The sequence below is a fragment of the Euprymna scolopes genome, chromosome 33 (assembly GCF_053919585.1).
Source record: "Euprymna scolopes isolate OS-2025 chromosome 33, ASM5391958v1, whole genome shotgun sequence".
Taxonomy (NCBI): Eukaryota; Metazoa; Mollusca; class Cephalopoda; order Sepiida; family Sepiolidae; genus Euprymna; species Euprymna scolopes.
In genome coordinates, this window is record NC_136514.1 from 63794027 (window position 1) to 63814904 (window position 20878).

Here is a 20878-nt window from a genome sequence, read left to right on the forward strand (position 1 = left end):
TCATAAATCTACAACAAAGTTGCATTGGATATTAAATATATCTTTTAATATTTTGTCATAAATCTACAACAAAGTGCATTGGATATTAAATATATCTTTTAATATTTTGTCATAAATCTACAAACAAGTTGCATTGGATATTAAATATATCTTTTAATATTTGTCATAAATCTACAACAAAGTTGCATTGGATATTAAATATATCTTTTAATATTTGTCATAAATCTACAACAAAGTTGCATTGGATATTAAATATATCTTTTAATATTTTATTTGTCATAAATCTACAACAAAGTGCATTGGATATTAAATATATCTTTTAATATTTTGTTTGTCATAAATCTACAACAAAGTTTCATTGGATATTAAATATATCTTTTCATATTTTGTTTGTCATAAATCTACAACAAAGTGCATTAGATATTAAATATATCTTTTAATATTTTGTTTGTCATAAATCTACAACAAAGTTGCATTGGATATTACATGTATCTTTTAATATTTTGTCATAAATCTACAACAAAGTGCATTGGATATTAAATATATCTTTTAATATTTTGTCATAAATCTGCAACAAAGTGCATTAGATATTAAATATATCTTTTAATATTTGTCATAAATCTACAATGTCTCAAGTTTTAAAAAAAGGAATTTCAAATTGTGGCAAAATGTGTAATTACATATGGCCTATAAGGTAAAAAGTTCAAGAATGAATTGTGCATAAAAAGTTGATGTCAGTAAAAGAAATGACACCATAATGAATCTGTTGTGCATTATACTTAGCAATTAGTAAAGGTCTTGTGTAATGTAACCAAAGGTGATAACTACATGAATTAAATGGAATAAAAAGATAGTCTGTTAACATGAATAGCAGGTGGATTCACATACCCTGAAGAATTACTGGTCTGTGATGTACTGGGAGTCCGTGAAGGGGTTACACGTTGTGTGAGATCTTCCTCATCTGATGAGGAATCCATAGTCAAATCAATTACATCATGTTGTGGGGTGGATTTTTTTTCTGGTGATCCTGATCAAAACAAAACAAAAAAAAAAAAAAAAAAAAAAAAAAAAAAAAAAAAAATGATTAAATGTTATTAAAAGTTTATAAAGTAACCCATGTCAAACATGTTCTAACTATGGGTAGCAAAAAATTAAACAAAAAATAATAAATTTCTAATTTCTCTAAAATTGATAATCAACTTAAATTAAACATATAAATGTATTTGCTAAAATAATAAATATTAAATAACTGAAGATCGAATGTAAACAAATTTTTTTAAATGAATAAATAATAAAAATAAAAACCATTTAAATCATTTCATACGTTATTGATTTAAAAAATATTCAATTTTTATTTGTTTTGTTCAAATTTATTTTGCATAAAAGCCTTCATGATAAACTATTAACTTGGAATGAAAAAAAAGAATTTCAACTCATTGTTAATATTTCTACTTTCAAATAACGCTTAAACTAATTTCTATAAATTTTATAACGAACTTAAATATGAAAAATTGTTATTGAACATCAAGTAATAAATACATTAAATACATGAAGATCAAATTCTTACATACACAGTATTTTGATTGAAAAATAACTATCATATATAAATAATGACAAACTTAGTTGCACAAATATGATTTGAAAGAGGCAAACAATTAAAAGAAAAAAGGTCTATATAATTTATCTAATTTTCGGTCAATTTAATTATAAAAGACCGCCCCCCCCCCCGGCCTTATGCTATAAAAATATTTCTTAAAGTTGCATTTATTTTTACTTTGAAATGGATGAAAACTATTGCCTTCAATTATAAAATTATTTTCACATGCAAACATTTCTCAGAGAAACAGAAAATTTCTTCATTTGATGCTAAGAATTTATTCTTTCATTTCCCTACTGAGGCTTACAAATCATGAGTAGATATACAATGTCACAATAATTCAATGTTTCATTTGATTCTTATCAAAAGCAATTGTTGTTGAAAACAAAAAGAAATCAACTTAAATATAAGGTTTATGAATTTAATAAAATCACTTAAATGAAAAGAGTCCATTACCTGATATAGATGAACTTTTTATGACAGGACTGCTTATCACTAGGGTTTCCTTGACAGCTCGTAGAGGACTCCATGAACCATCTTCACTGAACTGGATTTCTGTACAGCCAGCAGATTGTTGAAGAATTTCAACAAACAACCTAAAATCATTTTTTACATTCATTATAATAAGCAAAACAATTACATTTCGTTTAAAAATAATTTTCAAATAATTAACAATAACAAACCTGGATAACAAACTTCAAACTGTGATAAGAAAATCTTTGTAAAAAGTAAAATTAAAAATAAATCACCAGTCAAACTTTAAAAGACCTATAAGACCTAGTTTCTTTTTTCTTTTCTTTCAATCTGAAAGTCGTCTGCTCATTGCCACACATTGTCATTGGTTGATCAGCGTCTTACATCAGATTGTTAGGATTATGTTCCAGGCAAAGATGAGTGAACACTTAGATAAGTCGAGTAAAAAATCTGCATAAGTACTGAAAATTTATTAATGAAAATAGTTTTCAAAGACAATTACTGAAAATTGATTTTTGCTTTTTAAAAAAAATAAAAAACAGGTTGACTCGTAACAAGAAAGGTAACTATTTCCTGAAAACTAAAAATATTAGGCCAATTAAAAAATTTTAAATTATCATTTTCTACCTAATTGTTTTCATCATTTTTGAATATGTTCATTACTTAACATGACAAGTAGATACCATTGGTTTTACTTGAAATATTTTGATTTTCGAATTTCGCTCTAATAACAAATCTATTTATTTATGAAGTGTTTCTGAAGAATTTTAAAACAATTTTCTTTAGTTATTCATTAAAATAAAAACATGCAAATTCATGCAATGCCGATTATACAGTTTTAACAGATTTGTATATTTTGTTTACAATGTGTTCAGATTTACTCGCGTTTCCATAAAGACAGGGTTAGATACAAGATCAGTTTTTACTGTACAAACAATCCACCTCTGAATTTGGACAAAAATAAAAATTACTTTCCATTATTTATTTGCAAAAAATAAAATATTCAGATACTTTGGATCAGTTGGAAGATTTTTGTAAAATACTTCCTCTTAGATCTATTTTTAAAAAAAAGTGTTAATATCTTTGTAAAAAGTAAACAAGGATTTCATTTTTTTAGACATAAAAGAAAAATTTTTTTAATCAAGAATTTATTTAGGTAAATATCTTTTAAAGTCTACATTTGAATTCCATATAAATTTTTATGACTGAAAGTTGTGATTAAATCCGTTTTATTGCCTGGATATTATGATGATAATCAGAGGTTGCTCAAATGAAGATTACCTGAATAGAGAATCAACAGCAGCTAGTGGTCATGCATTGTAATTGTATGGTACAAATGAGTATTTTTATAGAACTTATAACACAAATCTAATATGAAGAGTCTAGTTTGGACTTCAAATGTTTTTCTTTTTGTAGCAAAATAATGTCTTTATAACAAGTTTAGAAAGATATCAAACTAGGTTAAAATTTTTAAATATAAAAAATAATGATAATATTTGTTAGGAAAAATCCATATTGTCAGTCAAAAAGTTTACCATTTACAAAGTGATGGACTAGTGCTTGATTAATGACTCAAAGATTTTAGCAGAGACAACTAATAAACAATGTGCATGTGTGTGTGCATATTGGTATTAAACACATCTATTTTACCCTAAAACTGAAACAAATTAAATGACATTTCAAAGAAAATATATGATCAAACAAGACACTCACTTAAACAAAACCAATTTACTTCCTCTCTTGAGGCTTGCATTCACAAATATCTGAGGGCTTAGAACTAATCTAGATAATATAAATCATTTCTCATACTAAACTACTTTGATATCTTAGCATAAATGAAACTAAGCTACACTTCTCAATCCCCTCAAATTGCTTTAACATGATTAGATACCTCCCCTCTCACTCTGCTGTAAGAACTCAGGCATGGATTTGGATGAAAATGAAATCATATAGTATTACTAGATGATTACTTAATATAATCAGATCCTTCTTAGACTAGTAATACACATGAATGATAAAACACTTTGGATAATCAAAGATTTCAAAAGGGCTCTGTTAGAATAGTCATATTTTACAAACCAAAGCACTTTAAATCTTCAAAATACCACTGTTTTGTTCGGAAATGAATATACTTTCAAATGAATTAATAAATAATATCGTAAATTATATTGTTTAAAAGTTTTAAACAAATAAAGCAATTAAACGTCAACATCATAAAATGGTGTTTTGGGTAAGATTTTGTACCCCCCCCCATTTGTAAATGTCCGTACCATGTTTGTATTAAGAATTTTTAAATGAAATTTGGAAACTAGCCAGAAGAGATGTCAATTTTAATAGTTTCAGGTGCTCGAAATATATTTGACCACTCGTTTTCTTGTTGTGTAAAAAAAAAAAAAAAAAAAAAATTTCAACATGAGTTTGGAAAATGTAAAACAAAATTTTCTTTAGACACCCACTGTTAAATAAAACCATCTTTTTACTATGTTTATCTGTTGAAAGAATAATTGTATATTGTTTTCTCTTGTGGTACGTAGCAATTTAAAAACTTGATATCCAGAAAAACATAGTTTTTAGTTTGAATGTAGACTGATGTAGTATTGCATCATCAGCAGCAATTGCAAATTGTAAACAGACGTTTTTTTTTTTTTGTTGTTGATTTTTTATTCCAGATCGATTTTTTTTTTAAATCACAATCTGGTTATAAAATAATTTCTTACATGTTTAGTTAGAGCTATTTTGTTATCAACCATATAAATATTTAAAAAATTTGGATAGTAGTCACATTTAAAAAATATTGTTTCACTTTGAACAACACAAGATGTGAAATATTATTTTTTTGGTTCATGTGTGCAGTACAACTTTTTTTATATTTTTTTAAATTTTTGTCTTTTTTGTTTTCAGCAGATTATTATTGAATGGAAACTAATCTAGCTGATTATAAAAAAAAAAAAAAAAAAAAAAAAAAAAAATGCGCAATTGATATTTAAATATTTGTCGGGGGTGCTCAGGTAAGAAGCAAAAACAGTAGAAAAAGACATAAAATGTAATTAAAAATAAAAATCAAATTCATTCAAAATTTGTGCACAATTTGTCAGCTTTGACAAAAAATTTTTTTGGTTCTTCTACAGTTTATCGCCAAAAATGGAGACATTTTTTTTCCGGGCACCTGTTGTTAAAATCAGAGGAAGAAATCAGTATTTTAAACTATGACCAAAGTAGGAAATAAATAACAAAAAAAATTACAAAAGTGTTTTATTAAAATTATATTTTCTTAAAAAGTCTTTTCAAGAAATGTCTTTCTTTACAATTATATTTAGATAGATTTTTATACTATAAATGTTTTGCTTTTCAAATGACACTCGGCCAGTTTAAACAATTATGAATATGTCATCTTCATTTTCTGTTTCTAATAATAAAAATATATACGTTTCATGAAAAACTTTCCCATTTTCATTAATTAAATCGAAACATTTCCAATTACGGATATGTTCTCTTTGACTTTCTTTATTTACTTTTTTTTCATACTTCTTTCCGGAAGTAATTAATATCTAGTTTCACTTTTTGTTATTTATTTCCTACTTCCGTCATAGTTTAAAATACTGATTATTCCTCTGATTCTAATGACAGGTGCCCGAAAAAAAAATGGCATCTCCATTTTTGGCGATAAACTATAGAAGTACCGTTTTTTTTTTTTTTTCTTTTTAAATATTGAAATAAGTGGAACAAAAAATACTTCATACTTTTCCAAAGGTCACGTTTTCTGTTAGTGACGTCACTTGTTTTAAATAACATTTACTTTTGTCTGTTCGTTGTAATTCTTGTAAAGTTTCACAATAGATGTCAAACACTAACAAAATAAAAAACTCGCTTAATCTTAGATCTAACTCTAGGTACGAGTAGCAAGCCTCCTCCTAAAACCTTAGCCCTAACAATAACACTAAGTCCGAGTGGCAGAGCTCCCCACCAAACACAATTCTTCATTAAGCTACATATAAGCATCAAAAAGAAGACTTTTCCTTAAAGAAAAATGCACATGATGATTCTCCCATAAAAAAATAAATTGGTCGACTGTCCTAAAATGCTAGAATGGTCTCAAAATGGTGAATTTATGTGAAACCAACCCCCACTCTAAATTCTAAAATTGTTTTTTTGTTTTTATCACGTCTTCAGGATGTTCACACATAATTTCTCTTAGCCCTATCAAAGTCAGAGTGGCAACCTCCTCACCGTCTCATAATTGCACAAAGACCCTCTTAAAACCACACATAATCGCCTTTTAGAAAGGAAAAAAAAAAAAAAAAAACTCCCAGGATTTATCTACCATAGAAAAAAAAAAATGGGTTAACTGCCCTAAAATGCTGGAATGGTTCAAGATGGGAAATCATTTTACATTAAATTCAAAAATTTTTGTTTATCTTTCATTAAAGTTTTTCAAAGTGTTCTCACGTCTATAAAGGTAGAATCATATTTTGAACAGGCGGTCGGTTGGGGAGGGGTAACGGAAGGTATTTATTTACATTAATACCAAAGAAATATTGCAATATATTCATTTTTAAAGAGTCCTAGATTTAGATTTTAGTTTTTTGTACATAAAATACATTACAATTTAGCTTTGGGTTCTCTAATCTTTTTTTAATGGATACATGGAAATTATCGGAGGTTTTCAGTAGCATATCCTGGTTCCTTGCACAGAAATACACTTATATAGCAAATTTCCTTGCTTAATCTTGTGTTTTAACAAAAATATAACATTTTTACTGAAAAGGTAGTGTAAAAAACATGAGAAAATGCATATATTGTTAAACAATTGACCTAATTTATTTCTAACTTTTGGTTTGTGCTAGGGTAATGTTTTATTTCAAATTTAAAAACTTTGCATACAAAGTTTTTAAATTTGAAATAAAACATTACCCTAGATTTTTTTTTTCTTTATCCAAAAGCCTTTATTTTTAGACTGTTCATTGAAAGTCAACATTTTTGGTTTTAAAAACTTTACGAAAAGAAAAGAAAAAAAAGCTTTTTCTTGTGGGCTGGCTAATTTCACTTGTGCAAATATCTTAATTTTTGCTCTTTGCAAGAAGCCATTTTCGTTTTACAGTATATATTTGAAGAAATATTTTATTACTGTAACCTAAAAATTTCTCTGTCGATAATCTGGATGATTTTTGTTTTCTCGGTAAAACAAAAAGTATATCAACTCTATGATGGATTGAAACTGCATTCACTTCATTACGAGAATTCAGGACAACAATGTGAATACTCGACTGGAATTTTGCTATGAAAAGGGATTTCAATTCAACTTTCAAAGCCTATTTTCACAGATTTCTTGACGTATTCAGGACTGATTGTAAGTCATGGAGCGAGCAGATGAAGGTTTGTCTTTTATTGCAAAGATTAGGAGCAGCGGAACATAAGTTTATGGATTACATCATCCTTAAACAGACAAACGATGGGACAATGAACTCTCTTTTTTTCTTTTTTTTTTTACAAGGTAGTCACCAATTATCAAGGCTTGGAAGCCACTCAGGGATAAGGGTTATTGTGTGTACAGCACGTTAGTGTTAGAGATTTGATAAAGTGTCTTAAGGGAGCGGTTCATCAGGAATTTGTTTACATTGGACTTGAAGACATCCAGGTTGTAGCCAGGTGGGAAACAGGCAACCGGAACAGAGTTCCACAGGCGTGCACTTCTAAGAAAGAAGCTTTGTTCATGGAATCTACGTTTTGATTTTGGCACAGATAAGGATGGAATTATACTGTCCAAGAATTAGCTTATTCCATAAAAGATGGAAATGCATCAATCTGACATGCAAAAAAGACCAAGATTATACCACATTTGCTCCAGCCGTAAATAGACATTGTGACAACTTCAAAGTCTTGATTTTCATTCAAGGCTTAGTGTTGATCAAGGACACTGAACTCAGACGCCGGGCACTAAACAGATTGGAAAAGGAACCAAACATAACCCTTCAACAATTGACTGAGGAATGCGAAAGAATCATCTCGGAAAAGCAAGATTCCAAAAATATAGAAGAGGCAGGTGTAGTACACATTAAAAAGGTACGAAGTAACAAAAAAATCTTGCTCTTCAAACAGTCAAGCGAAAGCCAAACATAACCCTCCAGAAAAATCCGAAAAGAAGCCGGAATTACCTCGTTATCCATGCTAAGGATGTGGAGAACTCCACTGGCAGAAGGATTGTCCATACCGGTCCCAGCAAATGTAATCGGTACAGATACAATGGATACAAAACCTCACATTGCAGAGCTACATAAAAACAACTAGGACTGAAGCGGAGGATGAAAATGTACGTAAGTACATGACGGTAAAAATTGGAGACCAGAATGTGAGACTTCAACTTGATAGTGGTTCGGATTTGTCCATAATAAACCTTGCTTAGTGCAAAATTGGAAAACCGAAGATGATGAGAACCAAAAAAGTTGCTCATTCAATGGAAAAAGAATAAGATTTGAACGTGAGGCTACCACTAACATAACGTTGAAGGGAAAACCATTGAATCTTAAGATGTTTGCATTAAAAAATACTCGTTACATATTTGGGACAAACTGGATTAAAAAAATTGTGACTCTTCGATTAGCGATTTTTGTAAAAAAGTGGACAACCTTACAGCCGAAGTTGAAAAACTAAAGAACGGCTTGCATGAGTTTTTCCCCCAATGTTTTTTCGAACAAACTAGGTTGCTGTACAAAATGGAGACGAAGTTCAAGTTACAAGACAATGCCACCCCAAACTTCAAGAAGAAACGCAGCATACTATTTGCTTCTATACAAAAGATAGCCGTAGAAAACTGGACACTCATCACAGCAGGAATTTTGACCCCAGTTGACTACAGCAAGTGGGCTGCTCCCACTGTGTATGTAAAGAAAAAAATTAAAGGATATCAGTCTGTGCAGATTTCTCGACCGGGTTGAATGCAGCACTTAAAGATGATCATTACCTGCAACCCAGCCTTGAGGAAGTTTTTTTACGATAACTAAATGGAGGGAAAATATTCTCAAAAATAAATCTGAGCAAAGCATACCTACAGATTCCCGTTGAAGAAAAAAGTTCAAAACATTTGTGCATTATCACTCACGGGGAACTATTATTTAAGTTCAATAGTTTAGCTTTCGGGATCAAAGTCACACCAGCTATCTTTCAACAGATAATCGACACAATGTTGAGCGGCCTTGATTTTTCCATCGGATACCTGGATGACATTCTAATGAAAAGTGAATCTATAGAGCAACATAGAAAACACGTTTTTCAGGTATTCAAAAAGATAAACGAGTGCGGCTTCACACTTAAAGACACCAAATGTGAATTTTTTTTCTTAACCACCTAAAAATACCTAAGGCAGATAATAGATAGGAATAGTAGACAGGCTGATTCAGAAACGTTCATAGCAATAAAAAATATGCCTAAGCCACACGTCATAACACAGCAAAGGTTTTTAGACCTAGCTAATTACGATCAAGCCTTCATTTCTAATATGCACACATTTTCCACCTTTAAATAAACTACTTAAGAAGGACAAGGTTTGGAACTGGACCACGGAATGCAAGATGGTATTCAAAAAGCTAAAAGAGGTGCTCACATTGAAACTATTCCTGCCCCATTACAACCCAGATTCAGACATTATCGTTGCATAAAATGCTCAATGGTTCTATGAGAAAGAATCCTTAAGCATCATTTTCACAGTAACAAGATTTCACAGATTTCTCCATGGAGCACATTTTAAACTTCAAACGGACCACAAATCGCTAATCTCTGTTTTCGGCTCGAAGGAAAAGTTACCGACACATATGGCAAACAGGCTCCAAAGATGGGAAACACTGCTACTAAATTATGATTTTGATATGGAGTTCCTTCTATCAAAGAAGTTAGGACACGCAGACGGGCTATTCCAGTTCATACTAAAGAATGGTGAACCACTTGAAGACTCTGTGATTGAATCACTATGATCAGAGAGAGATTATAGTTCAATCCTATGCAACACTGTGAAAGAACTTCCAATTACTCTGGATGATATAAGGAAAGAAGCTGAAAACGACGATTTTATAAGAGAAATTAAGGAAAACTGCAGGCTGTTGAACATGTAGCAGAGGTTTTCTCAACATGCAACCAGGTATTATTATATCGGGAGAGAGTAGTTGTTCCAGCGACCCCCCAAAAGAAAATCTTAAAGGATTTTCACGTAAGACACTCTAGTGCCATCAGAATGAAAAGTTTAATGGAAAAACATGGGCAAGGATATTGAAGAAAAGGTGAAAGCATGCAGAGGATGTGCACTAGCTGTTAAAGTGCCACCAATTTAATTTAGCCCATGGCCTAAAACTGACTACGAATGGTCACGGATACACGTGAACTATGTGGGACCACTTGATGGATAGTACTACCTCTCTGCTCAATGGCAGAAGTGGACATCTTCTCTAAGAAGCCTGAAGTCTTTGGGTGAAAAAGCCCAACTACAGATTTCACTATAAAAACTCTTTATGCATTTGCATGGTTCAGAGTGGTCGACAATTTACATCAGAGGACTTTAAAGAGTTCATAGAGGACTTCCAAGTGGACCACATCACAACTCCAACTTACCACCCCAGATCAAACGGACAGGCTAAAAGATTAGTGAACACCTTGAAGAAGGCTTTGAAGAAGGCAAAGGACACTATCCGAAAAAGCGTTGCAACCATTTCTTCAGGTGTACCACATAACGCCTAACGAGAATATGCCATCCTAGATGTCTCCGGCGGAAGTGATGTTCACAAGAAAAATATGGCCAGTCTTTGACAAACTATTGCTAAAACAAGTAAAACGCGCAAAGACAACTGTTCACAAAAAGAATTACATGCCAGGAAAAAAAATATTCTTCCAGATGCACAAAGATAATACATTTTGGAAGCAGGGAACAATCAAGAACAAGATCGGCCGTATGGTCTACATGGTGGAAGGACAACATTTCATGCATAAGAAACACTTGAACCAGATACGCAAACATGAACGAGTTAAGTGAAACGCTGCCAGAAGGGACATTGGACCTACTGTATGACGCATTTGACCTGGAACCCCTTCAAACTAGTACCAAAATATGTCATTCCGACAGAAAAAGGAAACTGGAGGTCAACCCGAAAAGGAAAAACTATTTCGAAGAAATAAATCTTCGGAAGGGGGTGTTCTGGGGTAGTTAACACCTCTGATAGTACAGATTTGTCTGTCATTATGTAAGCCAAACGTGCGTAGTTTAACCGCTCGCAGTGAACACCTTTATGTTGTGATAACTCTAAACAAGACCACAACCGTTATTTAAATACTATTCAACTTTTGATTCACCAAAATGTTTCCTATTACAGATAAGAGGTAAATATAAAGTATTTATAAAGTTAAAATTTACCAAGTACTTAATCTTATTATCAAATAACAATTTTATTCATATAGAAAAATCAGTCTTACTATTGTATGATGTCTTGGAATAATACTGAAAGTTCATTTTTCCAATTATAACAATGTTGGTAGTAATCATGTTAACTAGCAAAATCTTTTTTGCAAGTCTAAGGATGAAGATTTGAGTGTAGGTTATCTATATTTCCAGAAGAGACAAGTCTGATCACTAAGTGAGTTTACTAAAGCAGGCAGCTTTAGTTAGGTCAACACACAACCAAAGTCGGCTTTAAATTTCTAATAAAAAGACAATTGTGCTGAAATCAGATAGTCTAATGTGTGCCAACAATAACCTGCTAGAGAGAAACACAAGCCAATAGCTTGCACCTACCACTCTATTGTTTGTGAAGATGAAATAAACGGTGACATTATACTGTATATGGGTCACTATTTTCTCTGAAGAAAATAATACTTACTAACTTAAATTTATTAAGTAGACAGGAACTCTTAATAGATTTATGTGTGATGAATGCAGATAGATCTATGGTTATGCATTCCATAGGCATGGTTTCAAAAGAAGACAATTTGTTATTATATTCTAATGAATACAAAAGTAGGTAGGGAGGGACTCACCCATCAATGATGAGTTTATCAAATGCTGCAGATTTATCACAGACAGGGCAAATCCATGTAGGTTTCTTCTCGTTCATCATAAGAAATGTGAATGCATCGAAACATTGTAGGTGGGTGCATGTGCTGCAACGGCAAGGAATCTGGAGACGCATTTTACCAAGCTAAAAAGTAGAAAATATTTACAAGTTCTTATCACTTTTAATATATAGTTAAAAAGGAAACACTTTTTTTTCTTTTTTAGTTTTTAATAGAATGTAGATTCTATAAATACTCCAAACAAATAATAAATAATAATACTAAAATAATTTTAATAGAATGTAGATTCTGTGCTCAAACAAATTTAAATCAATATCCTTTTTTTAAGAGGAGCGAAAATTATACAACAATATTTTGTATAATAAAATATAAGTATTAAAAGATAAAACTTTAAAAGATAGCAAGAAAGTCACTACCTTTTTTTGTGTAAAATCTTGAACTAAATATTTTTCACAAAAAATTTGATAGCAATTATGAACATGTTAAAAGTTATAAGTTTTACAGTTAAAATTAAACAATCTTTTGGCTTTACTTCGCGAACAAAGATCCTATGAAGAGGGCTATCCATGTCAACTGCAAGCACGCTTGTGGGTGACGAGCCCATTTTAGGACAAGCAGGTTCGGCCGCAGCGGCTGCAGTCACAAGTTACGTCAGGTACGGCTGCTTAAACTTCCCAGATCTTCTTCCTGCAACGTTTCTTCCCGCAGATTTTGTGTGGGAGACCTCAAAGGTGACAGCCTGGTTGACAGTGCATTGGAAGTGTCATGATGAGCAGCGAGAGTATCAATGTGGCAGGCACCGACAGACTTCTTCAGAGTCTTTATATTGTTTCTTTATTCTGTCATGTAGGGCTATCTTGGGTAGCCGATGATCCTCCATTCTGAAGACATACTCGGCCCAGCATAGCTGCAACTTCAGCACATGATCTTGATGACCTAAACATTGGTGACATAGTCACTCCAGTGAACGTTGAGGATGGTGTGGAGACAGCGCTGATGGAAACGCTCAGTTGTAGTTGGTTACAGTAGGTTGTCCTTAACTCAGAGCTGTGCAGGAGGGTAGAGAGTACTATGGCTCTAGTCACACTGATTTTTGCGCCCTTCTTTAAGTGCTTGTTTTTCCAGACTGTTGTACAGTCTGCTAAAAGTACTATTTGCCTTGGCCAGTCTGCTGTTGATTTCCCTGTCGAGCTTGGCATCTGATGTGATGGTACACCCAAGGTAGGCAAATTGGTGAACGGTCTTCAGCTCAGTTTCGCCAATGGTGATGGGTGGGAGGAGTACTCTACCTGAGCAGCGGACTGGTGGAGGACTTCCATCTTTTTCAAACTGACCTCAAGTCTGAAGAGCTGGGCAGCCTCTGCGAAGAAAGATGTGAGGCGCTGCAAGGCTCTTTCAGTGTGGATAACGATGGCAGCATCGTCGGCAAAGAGGAGGTCACAGATCACTTGCTTAAGAGTCTTTGTGTGGGCTTGCAGCCTTCTGAGGTTGAACAGACTGCAGTCGAGGTGGTAGCGAATGTAGACAGCATTGTCATCGTCAAGATCTTTGATCGCCTGCTTGAGCATCATGCTGAAGAAGATCAGTGCCAGGACATATCCATGTTTCACGCCGTTGACTATGAGGAAGGGTTAAGAGAAGTTGTTTTTAACTCTGATCTGGCCGCTTTGGTTCTAATGCAGCGGAATGATCATGCTGAGAAGCTTTGGGGGCAGCCAAGGTGCTCCATGATCAGCCAAAGCCCTCTCCTGCTCACTGTGTCAAATGCTTTGGTCAGTTCCACAAATGTTACAGTTTTGTTGACGGCACTTCTCTTGGAGTTGTCTGAGGACAAAGACCATGTCTGTGGTGTCCCTGTTTGCTCTACAGCCACATTGTGTTTCTGGGAGGTGGTCTTCTGCGATAGAAGGTATCAGTCTATTCAGGAGCACATGGGCAAGGATTTTACCTGTGATGGAGAGCACGGTTATTCCCCAGTAGTTAGAGCAGACTGAATTTTCCCCCTTGTTTTTATACAAGGCAATAATGACTGCATCACAGAGGTCCCGTGGGAGTTCTCCCTGCTCTCAACAACAGACAAGGAGCACATGGAGCTTGCTGCGCAATGCTGGGCCTCCATATTTCCAGATCTCTGGTGGGATCCCGTCAAAAAATTGAACAATACTATTTTATAAATTGCACATAACATTCATGAGTAAAAAAAAAAAAGAAAAAAAAAAGAAAAAAAAAAAAAAAAAAAGAAACTAAAACATTTAATGTACGAAATGTTTGCAAAATGCAATAAATTTCTTCAAATTAAGAAATTAAAATTTTTAAAGAAAAACATTTCCAATCTAAAATTTTTCAGCAACAAAGGTTTATTTTAACTAAAAGCAAAAAATTGGGCAAAAATTTTGTGAAAAGACAGAGGGATGAAATGCAACACATATGCAAAGATTAATTTAAGAAATAATTTTTAAAATAGCGTTTATTGCTTTTAAACTCATAATTTATGACCTATAAAATATTTCAAGCGATTTTCTGTTGTATATATATTTTTTTTTTCACTACATGGAAGGTACACTTGGAGATTATGTTCTTGTAATAAAAACGTTTTTCAATTTTTTTCATAATGTTTTGTATTCCTGCACATCATCAATAGAAAATGAATACAGAAAAGTTATAAACTTTTATACTTTTTGTATTCATGTTTTATGCATTTTCATTATATATATATGTCACATATTTAACCAGTCTTGTAAATAAATATAAATTAATTAAAACAGACACACATACACACAAGTAGCAATTACACTTATTTGGATGTTTTTTCATTAACCCCAAACCTGTCCCTCACTTAACTCATAAGTGTGTGTGTGTGCTGATCTTCATGATAAACATTAAGTGTACGAAACTTGAGATAGGGTCCAAGTGAAAAAGAATGAAAGAAAAATAACGAGTTTGCCTAATTAAGGAGACTACTGATGAAGATGCCTAAAATGAAAAATATAATAGCGTTAAGGGTACATCTCATAAAACGGAGACCTTAAAACGTGTCCCAAAATAAAATAAACATTTCAACCTACTTGTTGAAATCCATTCATCAGCCCTGGACTACGTAATCATCAACAAAGACATGAAGAGACACAGAATGTTACATAGCAAATCCAAAAATGTCTGAAGAGAAACACTATTATTGTTGCAAATCATGGAATTCCCAGAAATCACTTATATTCAAGCAAGAAAATGCAATAATATTTGTTAAAGGAGTAGAACCCTAATCATATAATTAAGATTATTAAGAGTGATTAAAAGATAATGAAAAAGATTTAAAAAAAAAAAAAAAAACAGATAAACAATCCAGATAAGTATTAAAATAATTTTTTTTTTTTACAAACAAAAACTATACTTCATTACAAGTTGTGCTTGTTTTATGACATTAATTGCCTTTATACGCCAAAACCTTGTAGCTGTTGTTGTCACTATTTGATTGTTGTCCCCATAAATGTTTGAACCAGACTACAACAAATGCATTTTTTGCTTCAACAGGAATAATTCTTATTTCTATTTATGCAATCTCGAATAAGTGGTACGATAAAGCATTTGGTAATCAACCATATTTACCGATGTGTGTGTGTGTATATATCTATATATACATATAGGCTTCCTTCAGTCTTGATAGACTATGGATACTCACTGTAAGGGTGCCTGTGTGTGAAATTTTTTTGTGGCAACAATCATGCAATCTCCAATCACACCTCTCCTGAGTCGACATTGTTGAATACCAATGGCAAGTGCAAGTTCAGAACGACTGGAAACAATGCCGAGATAAGCGGAAAGCACATAGACCACCTAAGCCTTCCCAAAATGGTCACCCATCTGGTACTGGGCAAGCTCAACATTGCTTAACTTCGGTGATCTGACGAGAACCAGTGTGTCAACGTGATTGTGCCGTATATAACATATGCAAACACACACACATGTATAGATAATTATAAGCATAATTACATAGATTAAAATATTAGAAATGATTCATTGTATAGAATAGAATATTTACAACAATATTACCAGAGCATTAAATCCAAATACTTGCAAAGTTCTTTCTTAATTAAGCAACAAATTGAAAAGAAAGTAAAAAGAATATATTAAAATGTTTAAAGAATATTTGTCATTTTTCAAAATGACAAATCTAACAATGTAGAAGAGTTTTCAAGACATACTTACTGGACACATCAATGACACTCTAAGGCTGGTAGTTGCAATTTCACTGTCTGGATCATGCTGCAATTTTTCTTTAACTGTCAAAAACAAAGAAAATTAGGAAGCTTAACAAAATGATAGGTGTGTGTGTGTTGGGGGGGGGGGCATCTGATCACTACCAAACATGATGGAATAAGTGACCATGATAGGAAACTGGTGAAATTCAGGATAACAGATTAAACAAATCTGAAGGCTGTGAGATCAATTATGTTAGAGGATGTGACATTAATGAACAAAATGATTAAATCTATAAAAACAATGCTAAAGAGGAAAACTTCTTTTATTTCTTTGTCAAATTGTGAAATATTTGAATTGTAAAAATGAAAAGTTTTCTGTTGACCTTTAACAAAAATCACTTACTCAAAGCTCTGGAATGATCTGGATGGCGATTACCAAACTGTTTTAATCTCTGTAGAAGAATGTCAGAGGTGAGTTTTTTCACCAAATAAACAGCAACACAATAACCCTGTAAGACAAACAAATACTTTGTTAGTTAACTACAACATCATGTTCCAAATGAAAATAAAAAAATATATTACAAATTATTTGATGAAAGAAAATCTGAATAAATTCATATTAAATATACAAATAACAACTTCGTTCCCATCATAAGCCCCATTTTTAAAGAATGAGTTCTGAAAGTAGATACATAGATTCATCACTATTCACACATATACGGAGTATAGATTCATCGCTATTCACACACATACAAAGTATAAATTCATTGCTATTCACATATACGATCTATAGATTCACCGCTATTCACACATATACAAACTATATATTCATCGCTATTCACACATATAAAAACTATAGATTCATCGCTATTCACACATATACGAAATATAAATTCATCGACATTCACACATATACGAAATATAAATTCATCGATATTCACACATATACAAACTATAGATACATCGCTATTCACACATATGCGAACTATAGATTCATCGCTATTCACACATATAAAAACTATAGACCCATCGCTATTCACACATATACAAACTATAGATTCATCGTTATTCACACATATACAAACTATAAATTCATCGCTAATCACACATATACGAACTATAAATTCATTGCTATTCACACATATACAAACTATAGTTTCATCGCTATTCACACATATACGGACTATAGATTCATCTCTATTCACACATATACAAACTATAGATTCATCGCTATTCACACATATACAAACTATAGATTCATCGTTATTCACACTTATACAAACTCTAAATTCATCGTTATTCACACATATACAAACTATAAATTCATCGCTATTCACACATATACAAACTATAAATTCATCGCTATTCACACATATACAAAACTATATATTCATCGCTATTCACACATATACAAACTATAGATTCATTGCTATTCACACATATACAAACTATAAATTCATCGCTAATCACACATATACGAACTATAAATTCATTGCTATTCACACATATACGAACTATAGATTCATCGTTATTCACACATATACAAACTATAGATTCATTGCTATTCACACATATACGAACTATAGATTCATTGCTATTCACACATATACAAACTATAGATTCATCGCTATTCACTCATATACAAACTATAGATTCATCGTTATTCACACATATACAAACTATAGATTCATCGCTATTCACACATATACGAACTATAGATTCATTGCTATTCACACATATACAAACTATAGATTCATTGCTATTCACACATATACGAACTATAGATTCATCGCTATTCACATATACGAACTATAGATTCATCGCTATTCACACATATACAAATTATAGATTCATTGCTATTCACACATATACAAACTATAGATTCATCGTTATTCACACATATACAAACTATAGATTCATCGCTATTCACACATATACGAACTATAGATTCATTGCTATTCACACATATACAAACTATAGATTCATCGCTATTCACTCATATACAAACTATAGATTCATCGTTATTCACACATATACAAACTATAGATTCATCGCTATTCACACATATACGAACTATAGATTCATTGCTATTCACACATATACAAACTATAGATTCATTGCTATTCACACATATACGAACTATAGATTCATCGCTATTCACACATATACGAACTATAGATTCATCGCTATTCACACATATACAAATTATAGATTCATTGCTATTCACACATATACAAACTATAGATTCATCGCTATTCACACATATACAAACTATAGATTCATCGCTATTCACACATACACAAACTATAGATTCATCGCTATTCACTCATATACAAATTATAGATTCATTGCTATTCACACATATACAAACTATAGATTACCCCGCTATTCACACATATACGGACTATAGATTTATTGCTATTAACATATATACGAACTATAGATTCACCGCTATTCACACATATAAAAACTATAGATTCATCGCTATTCACACATATACAAACTATAAATTCATCGCTATTCACACATATACAAACTATAAATTCATCGCTATTCACACATATATGAACTATAAATTCATCGCTATTAACACATATAAAAACTATAAATTCATCGATATTCACACATATACAAACTGTAAATTCATCGATATTCACACATATATTAACTATAAATTCATCGATATTCACGCTTATATGAACTATAAATTCATCGATATTCACACATATAAAAACTATAAATTCATCGATATTCACACATATATGAACTATAAATTCATCGATATTCACGCATATATGAACTATAAATTCATCGCCATTAACACATATGAACTATAGATTCATCGATATTAACACATATACGAGCTTTAGATTCATCGCTATTCACACATATACAAACTATAAATTCATCACTATTCCCGTATGTACGAACTATAGATTCATCGCTATTCACACATATATATATACGAACTATAGCTGCCTCGCTATTCACACATATACGAACTATAGATTCATCGTTGTTGTACATATACATTTACTAACTGGCTCTGATATCTTGGTAGTACTTTGCAAAGTTTGTTACTTGACACCCAAATTGTAACATTGTATCATTATAAACATTCATGACAAACTTTCTCATCATGCATAGAAATAATAAACATTAACAATTTGGTAAGTTACATCAAAAGTTATTTTTTAAATAAGATCGTAAGAAATCAATGGGGAGTGTTAGATGGTGAGGGTTTCTTATAAGACAATATTAAAAAAATTGGCATGGCAAGAAAAAATTGGGGAGAAGAGGAGGAAGGGAGAAAAATGGACCCCCCCCCCGCCTCTCTATGCACTCTTAAACATTTTTGATACAAATAATTTATCTTTTAAATAAGACCATAAAAAGGTTCTCATGATTTATCTTTTTTTTTTAAATTCAATCAGCATATTACTGTTAATATCAATAAATTATATGAAGTATAAAATGAAGTATATAGCAGAAAAAAATAAGGACAATCAAATTATAAATAACATCAAACATCTAACCTATATCAGGAACATACAGACATGCTTATATAAAGCGTGTATACAGTCATCAGTGTATGGTCATCTCCCTATTACTACAAACTAATCAGTCTCCTAGGCATCATGACTAAATTGCTGGAATCTGTGATCAACAGAGACGTGGTCAACCATCTCACAAAAATAACCGGCTCAGTGATATACAATATGATTTCTGTTCTCTGAGATCTACAGCTGATGTACTGTTATATCACACAGGATTAGTGAATCGCTTGATATGGGCTTCATTTCTAGAGCAAGAGCTCTTGACATATTTGGACAATTTTTTGATATTTGTCATCTGAAGGTTGGAGCTTCAAAATGATACCGATCTCGTCAGGATCCGTCGCCTCTGTCAAAAGTTTTTGTGAGACAAACACACACACACATTTAGCCCTTTATATATATGGACTAGCAGGTGTACACGGCGTTACCCAGGTGTTTGGAAGTATAAAAGTAAAAAATTATCAAATGTTTTTGACAGAGTATAGCATAAAGGTCTACTTTACAAGATCGACAACTATGGAATTACTGGAAATGTCCTCTCAATTATTAAATCCTTTCTCTCTGATAGATTTATAAGAGTAGTCACTGATGGGCAAAAATTAGAAACTCATAGTAATAGTATTAATGCTGGCATCCCAAAACTGGCTCTGAAACCTAGTAAGTGATGCCCTTGTCTCTTCCCTGCAGCCTCTTTTCCACAGAAGAGATGTTGCGAGCCTCTCTCTGCTCTATCAATATTTTCATGGCAAGTACTCAACTAAACTCCAATCTATGGTCTTCCTTGTCAAACTTTCACAAAAAATACTTGATTAGCTACAACCACTATATACGATTTCCCTCACCCCCCTATCTGTGCCTAAATCTAAACACAGATTCCATGAACAAAGCTTCTTTCCCAGAACTGTCCATCTGTGGAACACTTCTGCTGGCCTGCTTCCTGGTTGAATAGAAATCTTCAAATCCAATATAAACAAGTTCTTGTTGAGCCGTCCACATTTTGGTGGCAA

At 32.2% G+C, this 20878-nt stretch overlaps 1 protein-coding gene across 9 annotated transcripts in view; it reads right to left on the reverse strand.

The window, feature by feature from the left end:
• The window catches only part of LOC145258267 (E3 SUMO-protein ligase PIAS2-like), a 319485-nt gene that overhangs the window by 41684 nt on the left and 256923 nt on the right, over window positions 1-20878 (reverse strand). For all 9 annotated transcript variants that reach the window (XM_080116258.1, XM_080116255.1, XM_080116257.1 and 6 more), the window contains 5 exons: window positions 16718-16823; window positions 16322-16395; window positions 12083-12243; window positions 2054-2193; window positions 889-1027 (listed from right to left, as the gene is read on the reverse strand). In XM_080116258.1, the coding sequence (XP_079972384.1) occupies window positions 889-1027; window positions 2054-2193; window positions 12083-12243; window positions 16322-16395; window positions 16718-16823 (620 nt within the window). The remainder of the gene's footprint in view (window positions 1-888; window positions 1028-2053; window positions 2194-12082; window positions 12244-16321; window positions 16396-16717; window positions 16824-20878) is intronic.